Raw genomic sequence first — 27,607 nt, 5'->3', positions numbered from 1 at the left:
CAACAATATAGAACCGCGAATATGAGGGGGAAAACATTTGGGCGTGCACCGGAAAGTACGTCATACAGTGACGTCACCCAAACAGGCGGGAGATGCGACTTACAACAAGGAAATAAGTCGCTTTTTCTTTGTTAACACTGGGCGTACTTTTTGAAACCCGAAAAAACTTCAAGCATTTGATTTTACAGTCATGGATCCATCTTTCGTGGCGCCAGCAAACGACTGGAAAAACACTAAAAAGGCGCTTGCCGACTTTCGACCTCTGCTACTTTGTTCGAAATGGTAAATTCGGTTTAGTTTTTCCGAACAAAACGTCAACTCAGCTTGCAAAAAAATCGGGTAACGTTACGACGTTATATTACGTCGCAACATTTGCGATGCTATTTTCGTGACGTTTTATAGGACTGTTGAAAGATGGAACAAGTGCATTTGAACGTAACGGCCAACCGCATCTGCTGTTTTCCTCTTAATCCAGCTCGCAGTTACTGAGGGATCCTGTTTGTCTCGGGACATGTGAGCATATGCTGTGCAGGTAACGTACCCATTACCTTGTGCAGTGTCGGAATGCACACGTAGGTTTATATCTAAAAAAACCTGACTGCCCTTGCCACTCGTGCGCATGCTGAGTGACAGACAGCCGTCACATGCTAACGACATGAAATGGAAGGCACTCGGCTCCACACGCCACATCGGAAGCAATGTATATGTAAATGGGACTGCAATATGAGATGAGATGGAGTGTGTGTGTGCAAGGTGACTGAAGTTGATCTTTCACGTAGCAGAATCCAGATGGATGTGTTTGCTGCGTCTGAGCAAACTGGTGGCTTTCGAGGCCTTGCACACCTGTTTTTCTGTCATATATTTACCAATGAGAATCCCACAAATAAGCATGGTGGTACATAATAATAATCTTTGTAACCATATTCTCCACCCAAATTACATTGAGCCCCAAAATGGATTTCAGTGACTTTTGGGGTATGTTCATTTCATAGGACGTGTGCAGGCCCACGGGCAGGTGATGGCTGTGTGGTTTGTCACAGCCCTTCCTGGGTGAAAGACATCAAAATCAACAGGCAGCTCAGCAGTGTCATACCACTCTTCCGTGACTTGGAGTCCATGTTGTACCCCGAAGGACAGCCAGGTGAATGTTGCTCAGCCGCAGACTAACTTTGTGATAACTTGTGATGGTGGGAGAGTCAAAACATTTACGCTTTGACACGGTGAGTGGAGAGGTTCTTTATTTTCCTGCAGCATCCCTTTAATGACTGTAATTATGCAGTGCAATTCCATTATGGTTGGATCTGTTCACAGACTGTGAGGCTGGCACACAAACAAGTCAAACTCAATATTTGCTTTTTTTCCCACCTTAGAAATGGCGCATCTGTATTGATGCAAGTTTGTGTGCACTACAAGTCTGGCTTCAAGTCCAGCTCCTTGATTGACCAGACTCAATAACACATTCTGAAGTTGTTCAGTAGTTAACATTTTTGAAAATGCACACATTTTAAGGTTGCATTTTCTTTTTATCTTGGTTTTTTTTTTCATTTTGAACATTTTTTTGGTTTTCATTTTCATTGCACAGATTCCTCTGAGGTAATGCAGCCACAAAATGAGGGCACTATCTTTCAACGCAAGAAGAACTTCAAGATCTGGCTCAGCCCCCGTAGCCGTAAAATGCGTTGCACGGTGCGAGAAAATCCAAAAGTCTTCATACCTGAAAGCAAGTCTTTTGAAAAAGTGGCTGAAGCGCAGCCTGGCCCTTCAACGGCCGAAGTCAATGACATGACAGTTTTCAACTTCACCTCATCCTCTCAAGACTCTGGCTCCGACACTAAAAAACAGAAGAGGAAAAACGAGAAAAACATCGGCGGCAGAAGGAAAACCAAGCGCCGAGCCTTGAGAAATCAAAGTCGACAGACGGTGAAGAAGAAGCTTGACGCGATAAACAAGCAATGGAGGATTATTGACGATCAAAATACCGTCGCGGAATCAGAGCAGCTTGGTGTAGATGTTGAAAAGACGTTGAACAAAAAGGTTTCCTTCCTTGGCCCCGATGGAGTATCTTTCATGAATGGCGTTGGACTTGTGTCCAGCACCTTGAGAGACGGATTCGCAGAAGGTGCTGTCACAGAACCCGAGAGCCCAACCCAGCTTTGTCAGAATGAATCCGACAGTATCTGCGACACACCGCGCGCCTCTGACTATACCCCCCAAAAGATGCCCCAAAAACAGGCCGACCTTTTTTCCCCGGAGCGTTCGTCAAAACGCCAAAGACTGGAGGGAGAGGTTGCCGCCCTGGAGACCACACCAAAAAGGTCAACGACCTCTACGGGCTGCTGCCGAAAGTCATTGAGTCACTCGTCTCCTGCTGCTATTCATTCTCCGTGTAAAAAGACACCCCGAAAACACGGAGGAGAGAGTCCCTCGGTTCCATGTACAACGAGTCGGAAATCCCCCTCTTCTCGTGCTTCGATGGGAAACTCCAGCCCAGGCACCCCGACAGTCACGAAGAAGAACCACAAAGGAGAAACCCCGCTGCATTTAGCCGCTATCAAGGTCGGCTTTCTTCCATGTCGCCGGCGGGTTTACTGCGTTTGGTTGACTAAATCTCGTTGGTGTTCTGCAGGGGGACGTAGAGGGCGTCAAGGGACTGCTGGACCAGGGAGCCGATCCCAACCTCAAGGATAACGCAGGATGGACACCTCTGGTAAGAGCAATGACTGAAAAACATACAAGTACTGCTCTCCCCTTTTTGCAGCAGTACTTCTCAGTAAACGACAAGCATGTCAATCTGTGTATTTATTTACATTTTGTCTGGACCCCCAAAGGCAAATAAAAATTCAATCATTTGCACTTTCGTAATAGGGGCCCTTCACACCGCTCTCAAGCCGAGATTACATTTTGACAATTTGCGATGAACGTTGCTTTGGCGACATCGATGTAAATGTCCCAGAAGTCCATTTGCTGTCAGCCGTGACGTGCGACAACCATCTGTCTCCTTATCGATTTCATACATGTGTTCACGCGTGCACGGTTTCATATCAACTGTTCACCTCCTTTAGTGAAGGTTCCACGTTTAGACTAGTCATCTATGTAGCATGGCTCGGTTAGCATGGCTTCTGACCATGTGATAATATAACTGTGAGTAAAAAATATTCTAGTGTCGTGCGATTGAAATTATAGCCGAAAATATCACGCCGGTTACTCTCTGCGTCATCCCCCGACAGCCGTGCGTGCAGTGTCGATATCGTGTTGCTCCCTCTCCCCATCCCCCCGTGTGTAACTGCTCACCCCTCGCCTCTCTGCTCATCGAGAAGGAGAGGAGCTTGCACGCTCGTTCAGGATGCAAAAATAATTTTTCGAGGATGTAAATGTGTTGAACATAGATCATCTTAATTAATATCCCTTCTGAGGGTTTTCCCTGCAATCTGTTGGCCGATGGCAGACGCCAAAGAAAAGACCTTATGTTTCTTCCATTTCAGCACGAGGCGTGTAACCTGGGCCATCTGGTCGTCGCGGAGGCGCTCTTATCGAGAGGGGCCCTGTTGAACACGCCCGGCTACGAAAATGACTCTCCGCTTCATGATGCTGTGCGCAACGGGCACTTAGCGGTTGTCAAATTGCTGCTGCGTTTTGGCGCCTCGCAGAGCGTGCTGTAAGTTCTCGTTTTGGCTCTTTTATACCGGCTTTTGTTTCGACATGTAAGACATTATCAGAATGTAAAAGCAAGTCACTGGCGGGCAGTTTTAACTGAGAAAGAAAAGGTGATTCGTCAAAAGTCGGCGCTCGACGGCGCTCGACGGCGCGAGGCCAGTTCAAGTAAAAAAGGCGAGAGTATTCGCGGATAAGGACCAACCACGGGTGTGAACCGTGAAAAGCTCAAGGTCATTTGCCTGTATATGTCCTTTCCACGTCCTCTCGTCGCACACGCATGCAGTCAGAAGAAGCAATTCAAGACCAATGTGCCAATGCCAATGCCAATGCCAATCTCGAATAGGAACTTTGGCATGCTGCTTTGGTTTTTGTAAAAACTGCAGACGCTCACCGCCGCTTCAAGGCAGTCATGTTCAAGAACCAAATGGCAAAAGCATTTGGTCCATCCTCGCGAACCAATCTTGCAATACAAATGACTCTATTGTAAATATTTTCAGTTCCGCCTTCTGGAATCTGTTGTTTCGAAATCAAAGAGATGGGCTCATCCGTGTTTATTTTTTCCCTTTTGGGTGCAACTGCTACAATTTCCTTCCCTGACGTTGACAAGTGTTGCCAGAGAGCCACTTATGGCTTCCTTGCTCTTGTTTTCGTGAGCAATAGCTTGTGGAAGATTGTTCTTGACTGCCTTCCTCAGCCTTTTTTTTTTTTCCTCCTCTCAGTTTTCATGTGCGGCTGCAAACATCGGTCAGTGTGGGTGTTTGTGTGCACGTCAAAATGTGTATTTGTAAAATCTCGCTAAAGGTACGAAGAAGCCAAATGAAACATTTTATGGACCACTGGACCTATTAATTGTCCCCCCCCTCCAGTTGTTATCTTTGCTGATGCCCAATTTTTCAAAGACAACCAGCTGGGCTTGGTTCCTCCCATTGGGATTTTTAATTTTTATTCCCCGCTTCATTGTGTTCAGATAACACCTGCCTTCTTGGTTGACAAATACCGATGAGACAACTCGATTGAATTCCGACACTGCCGACTGAAGAGAAACTGCTGCGACGGGCAAAATCTTATTTTGTGGTCCTTTACATACCGTGGCCTGAATCAAGTGCATTCTGTACATTTTAGCAATGCTCAGTGATCTAAAAATACCAGTCACAAAAATATATTGAGTGCAAGCGTTTTTGTTTTTTTTTAACTTTCTCAAGAGCTTTCAAGTCTTTTAATCAACCGTGAACCTTTCCTAATGTTTTTATGGCGTATGACTGGCTCCAGCACTCTGTAGATTGTCTTTGTCATAGTAAATCTTGTAATTATGCGTGCGCCACGTGATCCCCGAATAGTCATTACATTTTGAAACATCTTCACAGTAATCTTCACGGCAAGCGGCCTGCAGACTACGCCGAAAGTCGGGAGATGCTGGAGGTGTTCCGGGAAGTGTCTGAGGGAGCCCAATATGCCAGCGCATCTTTGAACAGCCCGGCCAGTCTCCCTGTTGTATGTCTACTTTTTATTTAATTTTATTTTTTTCGATGGAATCTATATCTTGTGAGAAGTCTAACATTTTAAAATGTTTTTTCCTCGCACAGGTGGACAATTGCGCAAAGCCAGAAGAAACGCTTTTGTTTCTGTCAAGCAAGCTGTCGCAAACAGAGCGGCATCAGTTCGCCAAGCTCAGTCGCCTTTTGGATGGAAGGATCGCGGACGCCTTTACTTCTTCAGGTTAGCGTCTTTGTCCTGGAGACTAAAATCTGATTATTTTTTTTTTATTATCGTTCCCTTGAGACAAATATTGCAGTCGACGTGCACGGGGTTTCACTCACTTTTTTACCCTCTGAAAGATGAAACCTTTTCCGTGCTTGGAACGTAGTTGATTATAACGACCGCAAAGCTATTTTGGTGGAGCAGATCTGTGGAAAACATTATAAAAACTGCTTCTAATCAACACAAACAAACAGGCTCTTGCTTTATTTTTTCGGCCCCCCCAACTGAAGCAGAAAGAAAAGAAGGACTTTTAACTTGTAAGACTTTTCATTTGAAGAAGCTGGTCATTCAAACAGCTTGACATATCCAAATGGAACTGCCCCCGCCCCCAACCCCGCCTCTTTTGGCTTTTAAATATTGTTTATGAGCATCTACTGTCTACTTGCCAGCACATCAAAATTATTGCCTATAAAATTGCTCACCGTTGCTCTTAATTTATTCCCATTAATACCGTTTCAAACGCCGTTTAAGTCAAGGATTTCCCGCACGTATTGCCAAGTCGAAGCGGTTCGCGCTATCGCTGAAACGCAGCCGTAATTAAAGTGTTGCGATGGCTCCTTCCATCATCTTAGTGTATTGCCTGCGAGAAATGACAGAAAGCAAGTCATATTGAAATTTGTCCACATTAAACCACTGGAGGTCCCTCCCCACCCCCAGCCCCAAATGATTTTGACTCAAATTGAAAGGCGACAAATCAACAGCGAGTGCAGCATGCAATAGGTTTTGCCCTCCAGGTGTAATTGGTCGGGCTTCGCTCTAAGCATCGCTGATGTGAGAAGTACAAGCAATAAGCTTGAGTTCAAATTTGGACTGCCCTCTAATCACATTTTCTGATTGCCTTCAGGCCGTCTTGTAAATCATTCAGAACCAGAGATGGATGTGGAAGCCAAAACAATCACAATGATGCAAGGTTTCTTTCGAGAAGTGATCGCTTAGACAGGAGAAGGCCAGAAATCGTCAATCCGGAAAAAATGGGGTCCACTTTCAGAAAATGAAGGCATGCCGTTTCTATTATTTCATTTTTTTTATTCCTAAATGTTTATAGTGATCACGTATACTTTTTAACATTGACGTTCCCCAACTCAATGTAGACTCATATCCACCCCGATGGTCCCATCGGGCTGCTAACGTGATGTTTTTTTTTTGCATCTTGTCGTCTCCCAGTGAGCCACGTTGTGGTGCCAGAAGGACCGATGCCGAGAACTTACTCCGCTCTACTGGGACTTCTTGCAGGCTGCTGGATTGTCAAATACAGTTGTGAGTAAAAATATCATCGTGTTGAGTAGCTCCCTGTGGCTATTTTCAAGCTCGTGATAACGACCATGATCGGAACTTTGCTCAATTCTTCATTTAGTCGCATTCGGACAGATGTCATCCCAGCTATTGTGAATTGAAATGAAGGAAGGGTTTCCGTGCACGGCGGGTTGTTGTAAAAGCTCAACTATGAAGTAATTTTAGAAAATCCCATATGAACAAACACGCCGTCAAGTATGCAAAAATAATCTTGCTAATTTCAGAGGCACTTTAGGAATCGAAAAATGTAGGTATTTTCCTTGGAGCAATTTTCAGGTACCGTGTCCCGATATATTAAACTGATCTGCTAGATCGGGCAAGAATCCGACTGTGACACTTTATGAGGAATCAACACGACGCAGGGTTTTAATACTACTGGCAAAAATTCTTCTTAACCTCTTTTCAGACATTAACATTCACACGATTGGCCAGCAAGCCCGGCATCATGACTGTATATTACAGGTGGGGGCACATGCTGATTGTCACTGTCATGGCGTCACTCTTGAATGCTGTATCCATCGGTGTCATTTCTTGACCATGTCAGTCTAGAGTAGCGTGGCCACTTGGATTATTTTCCACAAGGGGAGCCGTTTTGAGCTGCAATTCTTATCTTAACCTGCCACTTTGTACAATACAATGTGCCAGGAGAAAGAGAAAAATAGACCCCCTTTTTTCATTCCCACCGGCTGAGCAGCCGGCACAGCTCGTCGCCCCCATGCTATCCGTTTTTTGTCCACGTCCTCCCTCACATAAGGCAGCGCAACTGTCATCGCCACCCGTCTTGGTACGCCAGCGCCGTCAACCAGGCCGAGCCCCCGTGTGCCTCTTTGGATTCCATAGCAACACCTCAAAGTAGAGTTCAGTTGGAAACTGTCACGGTGCTCATTAAACGAATGCTCTCGATTGTAGAACAAAAGCTCTTGCCAGACAGAACTTGGCCAGTCTATTTTTGATACAGTCTGAAAGTCATAGGTCACCACCGACAGAACCAAGATGGAGAATAACCACGGAGACTGTGATGCCTCTCTTCTCTGAGCGATAACGCGGCTTCTTGTATTTTCTTCATGGTTATTTCTGCGATAAAATGGCTTTAAGTTTGAGGTGAGAGAGAAGTAATGGCTCCTTAGATGCGTCACAATTCAGCGTTCGGTGTTGGGAGTAGCAATTAGCTAAAGTACTAATTACTCCGTCGCATTTAGTGCCGTTATCTGGAGCAATTAACCACAGCGTGTGTCTGCTGGAGCCTGTTCGACACGTACTAAATTAAAGTGATGAAAGTGTGCGGCGCATACGCTCATTCGTATGCACAATATGAAAATACAGCCAAGTACAAACGCTATCCGCTAACACGCGCATTGGAGATTAGCTCAGGGAGGCTCTTAGATAGGAAACGGCTGTGAAATTTGATTTCGTTTCCTAAATAAAAATTGGCCTGAATATAAGACGGTGTTTTTTGCATTGAAATAAGACTGAAAAAAAGGGGGGGGGTCTTATATTCGGGGTCTAGACATTATACCCATTCACGACGCTAGATGGCGCCAGATATCTTTGAAGCAAATGCTGAACTTGACTCCCCAGGCCAAAATGAACCCCTGTCACGAAGAGGTTTTCATAAAGTCTTTTTTCAAACTTGAGTCTTGAAAAAGAGGGGGCCGTCTTATATTCGGACCAATACGGTATAATGCAGGTCTACTCAAATTACTATGTGGACTCCCGACTCGCATGACCGACATGAAAACGAGCGATCAAAAACACAAAAGGTAAAGACTGTGGGAACCCAACATAGACTACGGTACTCTGTTACTATCCGATTACTGGATGTCATCTTGACTATTAACACAAAGGTAACGACCAACTAAAATGATGAGCATCAGTCATTAGCTCATGATTTAGGCTAGCAAGTAGGAAAATGAACGTATGGCTGCTCAGACTTTTACGTGCTTACTTGCAGTTTAATTAACAGGAAGCTAGCGGTCACAAAGCTCAAATTTAACTCTGAGGAGACAGAAAAAAAAGTGTGAGATGCATACAAGGGCTGCGTCGTTAACTTGATCATGCTGTCGGCATATTTACGTCAAGCAAGTGCCGTTTTGCCAGACTTCCAACTCATAAACCACATTAGCTTTGTCGTGCCATTCTTTCAAGTCAACATAATTAGCGGCGGCTTTGATTTTTCGTTGATGCTAGGGGTGGAGGCATGTCTGCAGGCGGGCAAGCGGATGCCAGAAAGCGAGCACGCAGCGGGCGAAGGCCCCCAACGGAGTCGCGTCAACCGCCTCAGCTTGGTAAATAAGACACAGACACGCATTGCAGAAGTATTGATGACCTGGACCGATCTGTATTGGTTTGTTTGGATATTTTTTTCCCCCCATTTGGACAGTACTGGCACATTAATCAACACAAGAATGAAAAGTTTCATGAACCGGACTTAGCATAAATGCTAGTTTTCAGCCGTAGTCCCAAGGCAGGTTTCTAAAATAGCACAGTGAGAGACAAAGGTTTAAAACGACAATGACAGAAATCCATCCATCCATTTGCCGATCCGCTTTATCCTCACAAGCGTCGCGGGGGGGGGGGGGGGGGTGCTGGAGCCTATCCCAGTCGTTTTCAGGCAGTAGGCGGGGTACACACTGAACTGGTTGCCAGCTAATCGTAGCTAGGGAGAATTTGGAGTGTTCAATCAGCCTGCCATGCATGTTTTTTTTGGAATGTGGGAGGAAACCGGAGTACCCGCAGAAAACCCCACACAGGCCCGGAGAGAACTATAACAGAAATAAGAACCAAATAGGTACTAGAAACAAACAAAGGAAAAGGACTGCAATTGTAGATATCTGTTTTGGGACAAATATTAACAGCATTACAGTACTGAAAACGTAGACAATTATGATTTTAAAAAAAAAATTAACCAGTGCAAAATTATTCAGGTTGGCACCAATAGTCCTTTGGACTAGATTAATTAAGCAAATCTTTCCATGCAAATGGGGAAATGTGCCTGTTTTAATGTTTAATAAAAAAATGAATGAAAGCTCCAAAAGCGCCATTAATGTTCCTGAAAAAAAAGGCCGTTTTAAAATCTCTGTAAAAGCAAGCACTTGAAACCATTTCCTCTTACTCTGTGTCACTTGTAGCTGCCGCCGCTGTTCGACGGCTGCTTCTTCTTCCTCTTGGGCTCTTTTAAGTCGCACAGAAAAGATGAGCTGGCCAAGCTGCTCCGCGACGGAGGAGGTCAGCTGCTGAGTCGGCGACCCAAACCCGACAGTGATGTCACTCAAACCCTCAGTGCTGCCGCCTACCACGCTTTGCCGGGATCAGACCAGGCCCTCTGCACCCAGTACATCATCTTTGACCGCCAGGGTCCTCACAGGCCCGCGGTGGTTCGGAAGGGCAAAGTGTGGTCTGCCCCTTCCACTTGGATCATCGACTGTATCACATCTTTCCGACTTCTCCCTGTACCAAACCTTTAATCGGCGTCAGGAGTTTTGACGCCGGCTTTTGCCTCTCCTGGTGGTCGTTTCTTTCCTGCCTTTTGAAACGAAATGATCCACTGTTAATCATGGAGTTCTAAAAGGAAAAGTAAATGATGTTTAATTTTATGGAATCAAAACATAATTGTGCCCTTGAAAGTGTGGGAACCAACACACTGTATAAGTGGACGTGAGATGTAAATATTCCCTCCGCTCATTTTCACTATATCACACTAAACGGGCAGGTGTGAGTAGATGGAAAAAAAAAATGTGCTTGCCCTGTTTCAATTATGACAAATATTACCGGCAGTCTGACTTTGCAAACCTCTATTGATCACAAATAAGGATTATGCTTGTGAATATTGAACAGGCTCGACACGAATGACTTGATTTTCCAAGATGCCCTCACCCAACAGAATTTTGACTACCAGAAGCCACGTCTGCATTTATGGCGTGGCTTTTTTTTCTGAATGCGTTTATTATTTTTTTGACAGAGGTGCAGGACAGTATGGGGCAGAGATCAATTTCAAAACAAACCAACAGCACCATACAGAATGGAGGTCGTGGAGAGGTCAATTGTGGGGAGTTTACAGTTTGGGAGTTGTTTTTGCTGAAGGTGGATTTTGTTCATGGAAATTGTGGATGTCAAAGGTCAGGGCTATAGCGACATATTTTCTGTTGTAGAAGGTTGTGGCTATCAAGAATTCTCGTAGCCCGAAGATTCTAAACGGATGTTGACCTCAAGTGTATTTTAGTTTTGTCATCACAAAATATGCAACGCACTCCTTGTGTGTCGTGTCTTGCAAACTGAACAGGACCAAGTAGCTTTGAGCAACTCCTGATATAACCGGGAAAAGATAATGAAAAATCTTTTTCAAAATGCAAGTGCAAAGTCTCTGAGTGTGCTTTGTTACCCTAAATTGGATGTTATAAAAATGCAGATGAACTGCTGCGGCAACGCATGAGGAGAATAAACAATCGTTTTGTTAGAAGGCTGTGTATTGTGAATACAATAAGGATGTGTAAATTGTATTCAAGAGCTACCGGGCAGCTATTACAATGCACCTAACTGCTATTGATTCCTTTGTGCTTGCTAAAATTCCAGTCCTCGTCCATGCCAAGCTGCAGGAGGCTGTTAAAACGATAAGAGGCAAGGAAGCGCTTCTAATGAAGCCACACTTTATGTCCCGGAACTCACAAAAGCGTGCATATTTGCTCACATCACTCTTCTCCCGCCTCCCATCGACAGACACTTGATTATTTTTTTAACGTGAAAAGGTGAGGTGATACTTTGCAAGGCTGAGTTTAAATGGAAAATTAGTACACAGAATAACGCTGCGCTTTGTGTGAATGCCGAGGGACAAGTATACACTGCTGGTCGCCTGGAAAATACTTGTAATTTGTCATAAATTTCCCTCCTATTAATGTCCCATTTACAGCATTACCGTCGCTTAACAGTCTACAGCAAATGAAATGTTGCGGAGCGCATTCTGCAGAGGTCCAAGAAACGGAGTAAAGTCCTACACTCGGCTGAACTCTCAACACACACGCAAAGATGTACACTTATTATTTTTACACCTGTTATTTATCTTCAAATTTGTTCATAAACCTGTGTTAGTAAGCATTTTTTATGTCCTGAGAAAATACATTCACCTCAAAGGTGAGTGATATCGACATAAAGTGATATCGACATACTGTGAGACTCTCGTCCGGACTCGACACTGTTATTGACTCACATTTGACTCCGACTCATTGCCATTTGACTCCGACTTATTTAGGATTCGGCCATGGATTCTTGAAAATTTACGTCATTCAAAAGAAACTTGTAGTTGTTTAGATGATCAAAACTTGGTTAAACCCCACGTCCGGCTTTCCTGAGGCGTAGCCAATCTGTTCGATTTGTGAATCTGTTCCAACAAACCTGATTCAAACGACCGCGATCGTCATTGGGCCCGCGCAAAGCTCGCTGATGAGCTCATTTTTCGAATCAGGTGTGTTGGAACGCGGTGACAAGGAAAACAAGCAGTATTTCGTTTTCAGTCATGTCGGCCAATAAAAAAAGTACGTTTGTGATACAGACGGCACCACTTCAAAGAAGCACCGCATAAAATAAAGGTAAGCTGCCGCCCGCCGGTATTTTCAGAGGCAAGCTCCATGTCTTCACGTTTTTTTTGGATTTAAATTAGGGAAAGAAAATGACGCGTTTCTCTCACCGTTTCGTCCTTGCTGCTCGGTAACATTAGATTTTCGATGCTCGGTGCGGTTTGCTTCTCCCCCAATGCCCAATCTCCTCGTCGCTCCCACAAGGTCGACAACCATTGATAAAGCAACGTTGTTTTTGGATGTTCATCTGCAAACGCGGTTAATAAAGCCAAAGGTTTAATGCCATCTCAGAAGAATGTTGAGCGTGATGATATGTCTCTAATTTTGCGGACGCTCGAATAGTTTTTAAGTAATTGCCTGATTGTATTATTTCGTTGCAACCGAGATTGAATTGGGTGCAGTACTCGGCTGCAGCCAGCAGAGGAGCTGTTGAAGTCAGTTGCAACACGCTGGTGGCCTGACAAAACAAACTTTCACAGAGATTAACTGCTTTAAAAGTAATATTCAATTCATTGCAAACAACAATGTCTTTTTACTCTACTTGTACTTATTTTACCGATGCTGCACTTTCCTTGATCGCTAATATCATCTGCACAGTAGAACTGATTATATGTCCTTTGTCAATAATACTATTTGATGATCTCAATGTATGATTCTTCCCATCACGGCTAATGAAAGGATGTTGACAATTTGAACTGTGCATTTGATCACAACTCGTACAGCAGTAGCAAACGGTTGCTTATTTATGTTGAAGCCTTTCGTTCCGTTGCATGAAATCGATGAGCAACCTTGAATTATCCTTTCGAGAGCTAAAAGGCATCCGTGGTGAGAGCGATGTCACCCAGCTTTTTCGTTTCATTCAGCGCTCACAGGTCTGTCTTTTTCTTGCCGCCCTGTAGAGTAATTCCAAATTGTGTATCAGCACATGCTTGTGGACTGAATTCTAATAAGGCTGCTGCGGTATGTATATAATGAAGATAAATACCTGTTTTATCGTTTTAAAATGTCTGCAGCACTATGATCATGATTGATAAACCAAAGGTGTCTACATACCTCAAGCCAGACAGATGGGTCTGTCTTTCCACATTGAAAGACACTAAATCACCACCCCTTAATAATGGATTTGACCATAGTTCAGTTTTGTGCCCATTTTTTTTCCCCAGCATCAGTCAACTGCTGAAGCTTGACGCTCTGTACAACCCCATCATAAGGCCTTTATCAAATGTTCATTTCTATTTAATTATGGGGTGCCTGGCGCTGCCATTAAGCAGCCCATCCATCAGTGCCCAGGTAAGGCCCGAAAAGGTTAACAGGAAGAAATTATATGGATGAAAGGAGAGACAAAAAATTTAAAAAAAAAAAATCTTAGGTGTTATATGAAAAATCGGGTTGTGAGCCTTACCTTAAATCGGATTTCATGAAATACAATAGTCTAGACACCCAATTTATTTTTTTGGGAACAGCAAATCAAATGATTAATAGGGTTGCATTTAGCAGCCGAAGAAAGGGGGTGGAGGGAAAAAGAAATGTGCACAAAACCTTTTAGAGGGGCGAATGAATTGAATGTTGTTTTGCATCTGGAAAAAAAAAATCGATCTCGTCGTTACCCTCCATGGATTCCAAAGTTGTCTAGTGACAGATGCACAAACAAAGGCTAATACGTTGCTCCCTGAAGTGTGTTTGATTTTTGTTTCAAGTATCCTCTTGGTAGATGTTTTGAGCTCCGCTCGGTGACATTTTTTGCTATCATCAGTGTAGCATTGCTAAAACATCAACTCTCACGGTGCACTTTGACAGTACGCTACCAGGATAACACCGCATGCTTTTCTTTAACTCCAGCCGGTACCACAGCACACGGCGCTATTGAAGCGGAATGTGGAGGCAATATTTAGCAATTTGGAAGAACAGTGCAATTTCACTACATAAAGGAACCGAGTGCAAGTGCTTACTCATGATGACAATATGCATGTTGATTCTGCTTCAAAGCATTTGTAGATTCCCTCTTTTGTCTGCTGGCTCTGCACGCAGGCTGCACAAGTGCCAAGCACCCAGCTGGAGGATTTAAAACACTGAAAACCACTCGATGATGGCAAATGTAAGCAGGCTGCTCTTGCCTCACGAATGATTTGTTTTCAGGTGAAAATATTGGTTTTGTGGTCATATTTGGATGAGAAGGAAGGAGGTAAGAAAAGAGAAAAGCCCACAATTTATGGGGAGTATCCCGATAATCGATTTGGAGTATGGACAGCAAACCATAGCAAGCAAGCATGGCTGAGAAGTCATTGTTTATCATACCATCCACAGTCCCTGCATGTGTGCGCAGTAACTGGTCGAAGCCAAAATGCCAGGGCCATTTTTTTTTGCTGTGTGTAAGTCTAGCCCTAATTCCGACAATAATTTTTTGTGATGAAACTAGAATTGGGTGGGGGATGCCTTTGGATCCTATCAAGAATAAAGTTTGACGAGCGAGTGTCAAAATTCCATCATGAATTTCAGACCAATCTCAAGACCTGACCTCTATTCTTGGGGGTTTTATTTATACATATTTGTCACAGTATATATTATTCACAAAAATATTTCATTGATGATCACCCCCCCCCCCCCCAAAAAAAAGCCAATTTCAGTCGATGTAGATCAGGAAGAGACATAAACACAAACACAGACACAATCAAATGTCTCTCATGATGGCGTTGGTGTGTCAAAACTTTCATTGTTGGGGAAACTTGTATTGTTGCGTCACATCAACAGTTCTCAATTTGCCGTATCTATAGTTTCACCGTTGTACATTTTTGCAACTTTAGTCTCCAAAAATTACAACTTCAATACTTTTGTGTTTCGGTGCAGCACCAAATGGTGAAGTCATATCACAAATGTATATAAAAGACCCAAATAAAATGTGATGTGCATCTTGTAAATGAGCTTTTACGGTCAATATGTGACACTCGGTGCTTTCGACCCTCATGAGACCCCTCCCCCCCTGCCCACCACCACCATAAAAAAAAAATACTAGCACAGACAAGTGTGCTTACAGCTCTTTCTCCATCTGTTAGGTCGTGTCAGACAGGACCAACAAAAACGATCACTATGATTCATTCCCATTATCCACGTGAAGAAAATCTCAAGTGTTGACAGCACCCAGTTAAGCGAGTCAAAATCTGCAAGTATGCGTGACAAGATGTGGGGTGGGGGTGGTGGGGGGTGGGGACCAGTTCCTCAATCATCATCAGCGGCACCATCATCAACTCGGTAATCGCACGATGCTTGTGTCTCGCTGGTGCATTGTACTGTATTCCGCATCAGGTGCTTTCAGAGTTGTGTTCCTGCCCCGTCGATCCGATAAAATGGCGCAGTAGGTCGTCAGGGCCTGACCGAGAGTCGCTCTATGTTGACTGAGCGTTGAGGCACTCGCGCCGCAAGCACTGCGCCGGTTTCCACCAATCCCCAGTGTGGCAGCGGCAGATGGTGCAGTCGTCCACTTTGACTTCGATTCCGGCCGGGATGATGGTCGATCCAGCGAAGCAATTTGGACCTGTCGCATGCGAAAGCAGAAGAAAGCGGGAATGAGAGCGACAAGAAGGGCAGGAGGCTTCTCCTGTTTCAGGGCTGGCCGGGAGACTCATAAAGCGGCAGTTGGGAGAGTCGGAGCAGACTATTTTCATAGGCGCGCACCGACGGGCTGTTTTTTTTTTTTTTGCGCGACGCTTAAGCTCTTTTGTTCGTCTCCCCTTCTCCCTGGACATGGAGTGCTTTGCATCCTAATGCGGCGCGAGCATGGTCGAGTGCCAGCCGTTGGCTTCGGCATTGCACGTTGGCTCAAGTACAGAAGGACGAGGGCGAAAATCCGCTCGGGGGGAGACTTGCAGTTATAAGGAGGATGGCGTTCAACATATCGGATGTGCCACAAGGCTGAGCCCGTGCGGTTCTCCACTCAGCCGTGCGGTTCGCCGCAGCAACGCGCACAATTGTTCTTGTGCGGCCGTGCAACTACATCCACGTCAATGCTTTTCTCGCTTATTTAAGATGATCGGCTACAGAAGAACCAGCGGGTGCCATGAATCCTGCCCAGTTTTTAATGATTTTACTCAATCATTCGGCCGTTTAAAAAAAGCGTGACGGTGACTTTGAATTGGTTTTTAAATCAGTCCATGAAATGTTCCACCTTAGGCTTCCCCTGAGTGGCCACAGGCAGAAGTGGCGTCCCATAATTCTTCGACGCACAGTAGCGTTCATTAAAAGTACTGATGAATGTCTTCATATCAACATGACTGGAATATAGCAAAGATATATACAGTATATTTTTTTTATTTATAGATTTGAAAGTCAAATGTCATCATTGGCCCCCTTTTAGAAATACACAGCCTCGTTTTCTACACGTCATTAAAAAAAAAAAAATCGTATCTGGCTACTTGAAGGTGAAACAAACCCTGCTTGCTGTACAAAAAAACCCAAAAAGTTATTTGTGAGAGTGACATTGTGAGAAGCTGTGCATGAAATTCGTTCATTGCATCGAATGGGATTTTCTCCAAACCTTAAGGGAGGATAATACAGGTGGATGTTTTGTCCTCCCTGTCCCAGATGTTTGCGGAAGCAGTACGGCCTTTATTATAGCCCTCCCTGCACACTCGCATGGGTCGGCCACTCTCGTTGAGATTTATTTTGCCGCCCCAGCTCGATCCGGAGCCCTCGGGGGAGCGTAGAAATGACAAGGCTAGCCTTAAATGCCACGGGTTGTCACTGTGTCCTTTCAGGATGGATTATCTCTCTCCAAGAAGTGTCTGTAGGCCCGCTACGGTGTGCGCTAAGTCACAGCATGTAGTCAAGAGAAAGACAAAGCGGAGGAAGCGGATGACGGAAAGAAGAAAGTATGTGAAAGAAAATGTGAGTCGGCATTGAGAAGGTCATTTATCAAAAGCCTGCAATTTACTTCCTCAGTACAGTGCTACTTCCACTGAAGAACGTCTCTTCATACAAACTTTTCAAGCTTGGAACAAATTAGCGCATTTACATGGAAAATGCGTCTCTACTTACAAAATGTTCTTGTTAAGAAATTTCTTCCAGAACCAATTAATTTTGCAAGTAGAGGTCCCACTGTATGTGGACCGTTGTCAGCCCAATACTGAAACCAAGAAATAGGATCGCGCCAGAATTTCTGTTTACAGTTATTTAGGTTTGTCTTGCATAAATTGGTAGATTTTTTTGCGATTATCCTAATAATTATCGTTAATAAATCCCAGTGAAAGTGATCTTCAGGCAATTGAGCATAGACTGACACTATCTTGATTCAGTTTCAGTTTGGCGTGTGTGTGTGTGTGTGTGTGTGTGTGTGTGTACACACACACACACACACACACTCTCACAGAGTGCCTCCATATGCTCCATAAAAGTAAAATCTAATTTGTTTTGGTGACATGTTAAAATGGCGTACACGCCACGAAGAACCTATTAATGAATGAATTTTCCCAATAACTCAGAATCAACAATTGAATAATGAGTTCCCGGCAAAAAAAAAAAAGCTGTGACAGATAGTAATCAATCATTAGCTAATTAGCTCATGTCACATCACTTTCAAAGGCCCCTGAAGGGAACGGAGAGACGATACCACACAAATGTAGATGAGTGCTACGGTTCTACAAAGCAAGAGGGGGAGTGGAAGGTGTGGGGGCGGGGGGAGCTGAGTGGAGAAAAGATACAAACTTCAGCATGAATCTTAATGAGCGACATTGCCGAGCCCTTGAGGGCATTCAGCACTTGACAATGAAAGTAAGCCGGCTAGAAGTTTTAAATGACGTTTTGAGGAATGCAACGGCAGAATACTTTGGTAGAGCGCCGGATTGATTATCAGGTCAAAGAGACTGTCAAGTGGCACTGTTTCAGCCCCGGGGGGTTATTATCCTCTTACTCGAGGGATTGACATACTCTATGACCACCCAAGGGTCATTTCATCAGACATAATATCCTCGAAGTAACTGCAGAGATGAGATTTGACGACCTTTCCCTTGATTGGCTAATCCAATTCACATCCGGATCCAGAAAACTATTTATTTCACGAATTGCTGAATTTATGTTTACCCTGAGTCGCAATGGAGGTGACCGTGAAGCAGGAAGTAGCTTGTTAGCTAACACGTATACTGTACGACGTGCCGCACATGACACTTTTATAAAAAACGGTTTGGTTTTGACTGAGATTTCTGTTAAATTCTTGTAAGATAGTGTCCCTGTCCTGTGAAAAACATGTTTTGTCCTTTCAAATGACAAAAAATGGACACTCACGCTTTTCACAGGAGCGCAACGACATGGCCAACAGAGCTTCTGAAGTGACATGGGGGGGGGGGGGGGGGCAAAGGAATATATTTTTCGTTCTGACGAGAAACTTTCTCATCCTGACGAGAACACTTTGTATGTGGCCATGTGACTCTATGGGGCTCCATTTGATTGGTCAACTAGTTAAACGTCACTTGGATTGGCGGAAGCGTCACATGATCGTAGTGTCATTGACAATTCCCGCCCACCTCCCCAAAAGAAATTGCACAAACTGCGCTAAATACATTTGCTACGCAGTGAAGGTAGTGTTACTTTCTCACAAAAGTACTCCAGAAAAGTCAAGAGTATATTGCATTAATTAAAACCCTTGTGTGCTCCAAATTAAAAAGGCCTTAAGTTACACATTTTACAATTTTTGTAATGATGTATTTTGTGTTATAGAAACATTTTTTTTTTCAAACACTCAAAATGTTCAGAGGCATCTGGCGCCACCTAAAAGTTGCACAATTGGAATGACCTGAACCCAACAATGTGGCATGCATACGTCTGTCCAAGCGAAAACAAAGTGATTGACGTAAAAATCGCCTGAAATGCATGTTTACACATTAGGTTTACGATGCGTTCAAAAATATGAATTATAATGGGTCTCTATGGTGCAAAATATGTAAATTGTGAAGATGAAGGTATCAAAACGTTTTTTTATTATTGCTGCAATGCCTGAGAATGATCAGCCGGTGACGTCATGAAATTTAGGCCATTTTAGAACCCCTCCATAAGTTTCAGCTCTCTCGTGTTTTTCTGAATGCCTTTGCCTTTGATTCAAAGACATCATTTTACATTTATCGCAAGCGGTGCACTACGAGGGTTGAAACGACTCGCATCTGTTTACGTTCACGTGTTGCCTCACTTTTAAACTGAACCGACTTTTGTCACGCGAGCAACCGCTTTATCCCACAGATCTGGCCGGCCTCATCTTGTCAATAACCACTGACCCCCACCGGGATTCCTTTGTGTCAACTTTTTTTTTTTTGGGGGGGGGGTTGGCTCTCTACAATGCGCCACTAAGAGACAAAAAGTCTTTCCAAAGACTCATTACTCCCTCCAACCATGCCTTTTAATCAATGGGATATTGTATTCTCTCCTTAATGTGTCGTTGGGAATTAAACTCAACTACCGGTCAATAGCGTCCAGTTGGTCTGTGGTTGTAATTCAAATTCACAGTTGGCCTGCACATAATTACAAACTCTTTGTTATCCGATGTGGCAGACAGTCCAGAGAAATTTGCCCTCGTTGAATCAATTTTTAATGACTTCTGAAGAGTGTGTGTGTGTGTGTAGAAGTAGATAAGTGTCGTATTTACCGTTTTTACAGATGGGGCAGCATTGCGCCGGCTCGTACACAGGGTTGACACATTCCGGGACGGCGCAGTCTGACACCACACAGTGCACCTCGTTATTTGGTTCGCAGCGGCACCATTCACATGGTGACGGCTGTGGACAAAGGGGAAGGAGACAAAAGGACGCCGATTAGATGAGTCACCAAGCTGGGGAATGTTTGTGCTTGTACGTGCGCAAATATTTAAAAAATTGATTTCTATTTTTCAAATTTAAGTTGGTCGCGCTTACTGTCAAATGACTTGAATTGCTTCACAGAGTGAATTCCATTTATAAAACGCACATCAGTCACAGCCAGGGGTGACCTTGAATTAAATCGCAAGAAATATCTTCTTCATTCAAGTCTTTCCAAATGGTCCTAAATGTGTCCCACTTGTGAAATGTCTCAGTTCCTCAAACTGTCTTTTTCTCCCTCTTATCCCGGTGAGCTCTTATTTCCACTCTCCTTCAGAATTCGTATTGCATAATTGCAACACTCAACTCCTTTAAATTTTTTTTTTTTTTTTAGAACTACTTTTGTCAACCACCACGATGCTCGGTTAAATCCTCAAATGCCAGTTAAAAGTTTATTGTGCAAAGAAGAGAAACATTATGTCCAGGCATATGTAGACCTTCGCTCGGAGCAGCTGGTATAGACCATCAAATAGAGTGCGACATAAAACATGGATGGATTTCTCCCCCCCCCCCCCCCCCCCCCACACACACTTTGGAAGGGGACCTATGAGCCTGCAACATGTAATATTTATTGAATAATGAACAAATGGGCGGCCCGGTAGTCCAGTGGATAGCACGTCGGCTTCACAGTGCAGCGGTACCGGGTTCGATTCCAGCTCCGGCCTCCCTGTGTGGAGTTTGCATGTTCTCCCCGGGCCTGCGTGGGTTTTCTCCGGGTGCTCCGGTTTCCTCCCACATTCCAAAAACATGTGTGGCAGGCTGATTGAACACTCTAAATTGTCCCTAGGTGTGAGTGTGAGCGTGGTTGGTTGTTCGTCTCTGTGTGCCCTGCGATTGGCTGGCAACCGATTCAGGGTGTCCCCCGCCTACTGCCCGGAGACAGCTGGGATAGGCTCCAGCACCCCCCGCGACCCTAGTGAGGATCAAGCGGCTCGGAAGATGAATGAATGAATGAACAAATGTTCTGCTGTTCCACTCATAAATGTTAGCTGCTAACCCATGCCACGTGAGCAAGCGCTAACCATTAGCGCACGTAGCATAGTTGACGATTTCTGCATTTTTAGAGGGCATTTGACTGCTCTGACTGGTTTTGGAAGACAAACTGTCTACAACAGGGGTGCCCAAACTTTTTTTGACCAGAGATCTACTTTTTAATCAACCAACCTCCCGCGATTGACCTGTTATTACGCACGCACTTGCGCACGCATGCCGTGATGAGCAACAGCCGTAATGACCCCCCAAGATGAACGAAACTGAAAAATAAAGTAGAGACGAGGGTTGTGAAAAGGATTTCCTGCCTACCTTTGTGGGAGACCTGACACCGAGGTATGCGACACACTTTTGCAGCCCGTTAGCTATCACAGCGTACCCCTGCCCATTTTAAAATGCTTGTCTTGGCGCCCCAGATTCCATTCTTTCCCCGTTCCGTCGGTGAAATGCAGATGAAACAAACTCTGAATGAGAGTAATAATAACAATAAAAGATATAGCGCAACAGCTCCGATTGCAAGCAGACTGCTGGACGTTAACAACTTGGAGCGCCACCGTAGGTTTAAGGTGACCTGCTTTATTTGATTTTTAAAAAATGTTAGTTTTTTTTTTCTTTCCTTTACACCCCTCGCGTTTGACTTGGGGCCAGTCCGCGAGCTAACCTGTCAATCGCGATTGACGTAATAGGCACCCCTGGGCTACAACCTCCTCAACAGCTCTAAAAGCAGACAAGAATACTATTGACAAAAATTCACCGTTTTATGAATGATATATATATATTTTTTTCTCCGCACCCGTCTCGTTGACAGAGCCCGAGCTGAGCAGCAGATTATCGATGCTGAATCCGTTGAACTTGTTAAATAGGGAAGAAAATGCAGCGCAAATGGAAGTGCGTCGCTGGAGCAGCACAATTATTTAAATCAGGCTTAAGGATACAGCTTACACCAATTTGGATTCGTATTCGATCGGCTGCCAAACGCGGAGCAGGGAAAATTATGTTCTGAGTAACAATGCTGACAACAATATGCACTTTGCTTTGCATCTATTTGGCACAGCACTTGTGAATGCGCTGAAATATTTAAATTGGGGTAGAAAAAAGTCTCTTCTAATTAAAATTCCGTGCCTCTCTCAAATAAAAGCCCTGTAGGGCATCGTGAATCATCGAGTAACCGTTACCTGGTAATAAGGGGGAGTGCAGTGGGTTCGTGGGCAAATGTGCAATTTGCTGTTGTTGAAATGAAGGTCATATTTTAAGGCGGCTCAGGCAAATACAAAAAAAAAAAAAAAAAAAGGAGGGAGCGCTAAGACGACGCCGGAAACTCCCCGGAAACGTCGACTTTACTTAGCAAGTCACTTCAAGCAGGTATAAAAGAAACACGGGGTTTAATTACGCGTACTTCATAAACTTCCTTGATTAGAACCCTTGTCGAAACCAGTAAATAGGACAGTAAAAATCTATCGGAGTAATCATGTTAATCACCTTGACGAGATGTAACGTCAATGGCGAGAGGCTGAGGTAGCGATTAGCGATGTGTGTCGCGAGCAGCCGGTTTGTGCGTGAAGTGCAGATGCGTTTGCTCGCCCTTAACCGTTTTGAAAGTGTACAGAAAGCGAAACGACTGAAAGCAAACTTCTTCTCTTATTTGTATTCATGAATAGGAGTTCAGTAAGAGGCAATTGCCCTTTTTTTTAATGAGGCTGCCAGGAAGTGAAAGCCCTCCACAGTATAACGGCCCTGAAGGTTCTTTCAGTTCATTTTGGTCTGACCACATTTGTCCATCCTTTTGAGACACCATTGCCATGAGACGTTTCGTAACTTGAAAATTCCGTATGAAGAGACGTTCGTAAGTAGAGATACCAGAGTACTTGGACAGCGCTAGCCTGACATAATTGATGGATGGCATGTGTTGATGCACCTGCACTGCACAAATAACGCGCCCGCCATGAATCATAATTCCAGTAAAAGCACAGATTATTGCATGTGGACCTACATCGGTCCAGGCCAGCTAAATGCTTTTGTTTGCTATTTCACTAACACAATAATTGAATTCTCCCTGCCCATCCGTCTGAGTTGCGCGAGACAATCTCGTCAAGCCTGCTTCAGAGTCCAGCATTGTATGGTTGCAGCGGTTTGAAACCGACATTTGTTCGTACAGTACACAAACGTGCCTCTTTTGTAATCCAACTCTGTACTCCACTTTACCGGCGGGGCTCGCAGGGACAGATTTTCACCGTTGTTAACCGACAAGTCAATTCCCAGCAGGTTTGAGAGCCATGTCTGTCCTTGAGCTAAACCTCTCTTACATGTCAGCCACTTGTTTCCCTCTGTTGTGTAACGTTCCAAAAATCGAGGCCTTCTTGTTGCACATGCTTCGCTTTGACCCATTCCCGTGTAGTAATGTCTCAGGGCTAATTATCCGGACGCTAAAGAAGGAGGAAATTAGGCTCGGATTTTAAAAGTAGAAGAACAGTTCCAACTTCCCTTGAAAATAGTGACTAGATAACATAAGATTAAAAAAAAAGAGATCCGGAAATCACTGTGACCTGTAAATTTCAATGAGGTATGAAAGTATCGATGTATAAGAGGAATCCTGTTGGTGAAACCCCGACCTGGTTGTGCAGTGCGTACAACTTTCACAGGGTAGAAAACAAGCAAAAATAGCGATCGTCATATTTCAAAATAATTATAAATATTCTTGCGCCAATGGACTCGAGGACATATTTTTGTCGTGGTAAGCTTTAAGAGACCCCAAAAATTGACTTTATTCTGAATACTCTTATTTTTTTTATACTTTTTTTTTTACGTGCACACATATCACTTGGTGCAGATTCCCCTCACATTTTTCGAATGTGTTTATTCCACACTTGCACTCCACATAAATAACAGTGCTTATGCCATCGTGGGTACTCTAAAGAATATGAATTCTTGGACAACGCACAATAGTCCAATCTTAAATAATGCATAGTATTATCTCTGGCCTGAAGTGATTTCCAATTGCCTGCTTTGCCACACTAACAGCTCAACTCTTAAAAAAAAACAAAATATTGAAGCAGCAAATAGTCACAGTGGACTGGCCTGTTTCGTCATTAAGAGTTGACTCGTCGAGCGTGAGATGTACAGTATTGTAAATCCCAATGTCATGTCTCTTGAGAGATGTAATCTAAGTATCTCCTCTAGCACAATGGGGAAAAGCACCTTCTCTTCGAAATAGTCCAATGTTTTGTTCTGAGACATTCCTGGCATTGTCGGATGGAGCAAAGCAGCCCCAGCACAAAACCTTGCCTCCTGCATGTTTCACCGGAGGCTAAAGTGTTCTGTTATTTGTTTGCTACGTTTTTGCAGCTGTAAACGGAGAGGCCCGAAAGGTTCAGTTTTGTCTCATCTGTCTTTAGGACTTTTTGGCTTGTCAAAATGCCTTTTGACATATTTCAATCTCATCAGTTTCAAGATGGGCATTGACCATTGTGGACTTTTCTTTCTTGAATGGAAGGGTACCAACGATTTTGCCCGAGTGCGTGAGTCAGATGTTACAATTCTGTTTTACCGTTTTAACAATGCCCTTCAAGGCTGCAGATATGGACCGCAAAGGCTAAACAAAACTGTCTCCAAAATCCCTTCTTTAAATTATAGTTATGAGATTCTTCCGATTTTTTTTTTCATGCGGAATCACAAGTAATATCTTGCCCCAGGCAGCAATTTCATGTTTTTTAACAGCCCAGTGGAAAAGGAAAAAGCCTTCTCTTGCCCGCAATGTATCATGTCCATAAATCCAAATATTACTCCCATCTGTCTTCTGATGCTGGTTTAGGGCATGTCTGATTCTGCAGAGACAATGACATCACTCTAACACTCAGCCACATTTATACCTCTGGCTGGACTTCTGCTCTATAAAATCAAATCCCTGAACCCTAATTCTGTCGAAAAACAAAAAAATAATTTCTCGAGCTCCTAAAATTCCTTTGCCCTCGTATGTGGTTACGATTGTTGTCAGCCACGGTACAGTTCAAGCCCATCTCCCGGAGGCACGGTTGCGGTGTCCTTGAGCAAGACAACAGGCACTTAAGTAGCCCCCTGCTCAGTGTATGCCACTAATAGCGGGTTTGCTCTGTCCATACTATGGTCAAGGTGCCCTTGAACAAGGCATCATCCCCAACCCAACATCTCAAAAGGTGCGGCACTTTCACTCTGACATCTCTAATTGCAAGTGTGAGATTTTTGGGCTTTTCATGTGTGTGCTTATACGTGTGAAGTCGGTCATCCAACGCACTCCTGCTTGAGACTCAACCCCACGCGACCACTGTTTTGGCGGCCTGCGCCACCTATTGAACATTTGCGTACCGCGTACTGGCATCCGTTACATCTGCAGCACAAACTATATACAGTAAACTGTGGAGATATATCGTGCCTTGACTGACGTATGCCCCAACTTAGTGAGTTTTTCGAAGTTACTCGCTAGGTAATTAGTTTTTTGCGGTTTACTGCGAGGCAAAACTGAAAGGGCCTTATTTTTGTGTCTAAAGCAAGTTTAGTGCAAAGCGCAGTCGAACAGTGCACGCGGGTGGAGTTTTCTCTCTCTTTTAGTAAGGGGGTGTGCGCTGTTGTGGGATGGAACGCTGCAGAGTCTTAGCCAATCATGGCGTCTGCCCTCATTCCCTTTAAATTCTGCGTCGGCAGATAAACACGACGGTGTGTGGGAGCGGGCGGGTGTGTGAGATGCTCAACGTACTCATATTTGATAAAACTAGTTTCATTGTTTATTCGATGTTGTTTGATTGTTTTTATTTTCGATTGTTGCGGGAGTCTGGGACCTGTTCCACCACGAGAGACTGGATTACGGTATAACCATCCAAAAAGACTCTAGTGTTTACTTTTTTCATATGTAGTAACTTCTTCTAGTCCCAAATTATCCTAGCTTGTTTTTTTTTTCTCCTACTCGACACAATTCAATTTCCACCAAAACGAGCCTTGACTGAGCAAAGTCGTCTTTAAAATGAATGAAAAATGCGCCGCAGCTCACCTTAAACTCTTCCAGAATTTTGTACGTTTTCCCTCGGTACTCGCAAAAGTTTTTGACCTCCTTGCACTCAGGGCAGCAGCCGTTGTGCTCCACTTTGGTGCACTTGGGGTGAAGTTTGGGGCACTCGGGCTGGTCGCACACGGGCCCGTCCTCCGTGCACATGCACGGACAATTGGAGTGGCCCGGGTAGAAGCGCTCTCCGAGTTTGTAGACGAAGCCGCTGTCGTCCACGCATCCTTTCCCCCGGTAGTCGTCGAACACGAGGCTTTCACCGGCCGCCCGCTCCGCCTCGTCTGCGGCGTAATCCTCGGGGTCAGTGACCGTGGCGGCGGGGCCGCCGAGGAGGGCCAACATGAGGACAAAGGCGGTCGAGAGGACGGGAGCCATCCTTTTAGCGCGGCGTAAAGATCCACATTCAACGGGATTTACGGGCATGACATCCCTAAACCAGCCGTGTCCACTCGGGATCCGGCCGACCCTGTAGTAGCATGACGGTCATCCCACATCAAGTCTTGGGCTCCTGTGGTGAAACGAGGACAAACATTCAAACTCGTGTGTCATCCTCCATGCATGCATTTAAAAGCGGTTGTATTTTAGTCTTGAATCCGCTGAAGGTTATTGCGTACGCTTTCCACTGCCCCCCGCCCCCCCACTCCGCTCAACAGGCATGTTCCATATCCATGCGTGCTTAATATAATTGAACCGATAGGCTGCCATAAGGAGTACGCAGCACTTTTTCGATCATGCGCAATTACTTTCATAATTTGACTGACACCTCATGCGGTCTCCTGCTGAAAGTGATTCGAATTTGTCGTTTTCGCACGTTGGGAAACTGAACACGTGTCTTTGATGGCATGTTACTGAACTCACCGTGTTTTGAATTAATCGGCTCCTTTCTTCAAGCTTCGTTCAAACCCAAGGCTGCAGTAATCGGTTTGCCTTTTTGGGAACTTCATCTGCTTGTTATAAAAAAAAAAAAAATAGAACGATCCCCCTGTCGGTCGCGATAGTGAGTTTAAAAAAAAAAAAAACCCTTCAGCTTCTGTGATTCCGTGTTGACATGACATCCACGTTAAAGTAGCTTTGCGCCAAATTTACCCTCAGCCGACTCACCTCGGAGCTCAAATGACATCGAAGTGGTCAACGAGAGCCGATTTTAAATTCCCTGAACATTAATTCAGTATTCCCCGGTGGTGCAAATAAATAGCCCACTCTTGTTGCGCATACACGCGTGTACATCCATCCATTGGGCAGAGGAGTCCGTTAAAATCTCCACAGGGGGTCCCGTGCGAAAACGCACAATGAGCGAAAGAAGGGAGAGTGAAAGGTTATATTTTCACCAGAGTAGAGACAGAGGAGGACACGCTCCGACTTTCAGCACCCTGGAAAGCCAGTGAGTGCTGCGTTATGCTGAGGAGAGAGAAGAGAAGAGAAAAGAAAAGGAGTGCAGAGCGCCCCCACCCGGCGGCGTCATTTTCTGCACACACATGACATCCTCC

The 27,607-nt window shown here is 44.5% G+C and overlaps 2 protein-coding genes across 3 annotated transcripts; one reads left to right on the top strand and one right to left on the bottom strand.

The window, feature by feature from the left end:
* Positions 1–61: 61 nt before the first annotated feature.
* Positions 62–11,777, top strand: bard1 (BRCA1 associated RING domain 1). 2 transcript variants are annotated; one of them, XM_052081657.1, is made up of 11 exons: positions 62–282; positions 476–532; positions 993–1,141; positions 1,583–2,556; positions 2,627–2,707; positions 3,483–3,655; positions 5,019–5,145; positions 5,238–5,370; positions 6,577–6,669; positions 8,893–8,990; positions 9,834–11,777. In XM_052081657.1, the coding sequence occupies exons 1-11, from the start codon at positions 191–193 to the stop codon at positions 10,167–10,169; spliced, it is 2,313 nt and encodes a 770-aa protein (XP_051937617.1). In that variant the 5' UTR covers positions 62–190; the 3' UTR covers positions 10,170–11,777. The 2 variants fall into 2 exon arrangements, with proteins under 2 accessions (XP_051937617.1, XP_051937618.1); XM_052081658.1 differs by lacking the exon at positions 8,893–8,990 and having other exon boundaries at positions 9,834–10,031.
* Positions 11,778–14,798: 3,021 nt separating this feature from the next.
* vwc2l (von Willebrand factor C domain containing 2 like) lies at positions 14,799–26,624 on the bottom strand. The gene is given in 4 exon segments (XM_052081704.1): positions 14,799–15,801; positions 19,894–20,023; positions 26,109–26,501; positions 26,503–26,624. Coding segments are annotated over 4 exon segments (693 nt in total). The 5' UTR covers positions 26,524–26,624; the 3' UTR covers positions 14,799–15,652.
* Between the last annotated feature and the right edge of the window lie 983 nt (positions 26,625–27,607).

Source organism: Hippocampus zosterae, chromosome 12 (assembly GCF_025434085.1).
Source record: "Hippocampus zosterae strain Florida chromosome 12, ASM2543408v3, whole genome shotgun sequence".
NCBI classification, from domain to species: Eukaryota; Metazoa; Chordata; class Actinopteri; order Syngnathiformes; family Syngnathidae; genus Hippocampus; species Hippocampus zosterae.
Note: the sequence above shows the minus strand (reverse complement) of the source record. Positions and strands in the feature narration are given on the sequence as shown.

Coding starts and splice junctions, on each gene's coding strand:
- bard1 (XM_052081657.1), top strand. CDS start 191: ATGGATCCATCTTTCGTGGCGCCAGCAAACGACTGGAAAAACACTAAA. Junction 283..475: donor CTGCTACTTTGTTCGAAATG/GTAAATTCGGTT, acceptor CTCTTAATCCAG/CTCGCAGTTACTGAGGGATC. Junction 5,371..6,576: donor GGACGCCTTTACTTCTTCAG/GTTAGCGTCTTT, acceptor GTCGTCTCCCAG/TGAGCCACGTTGTGGTGCCA.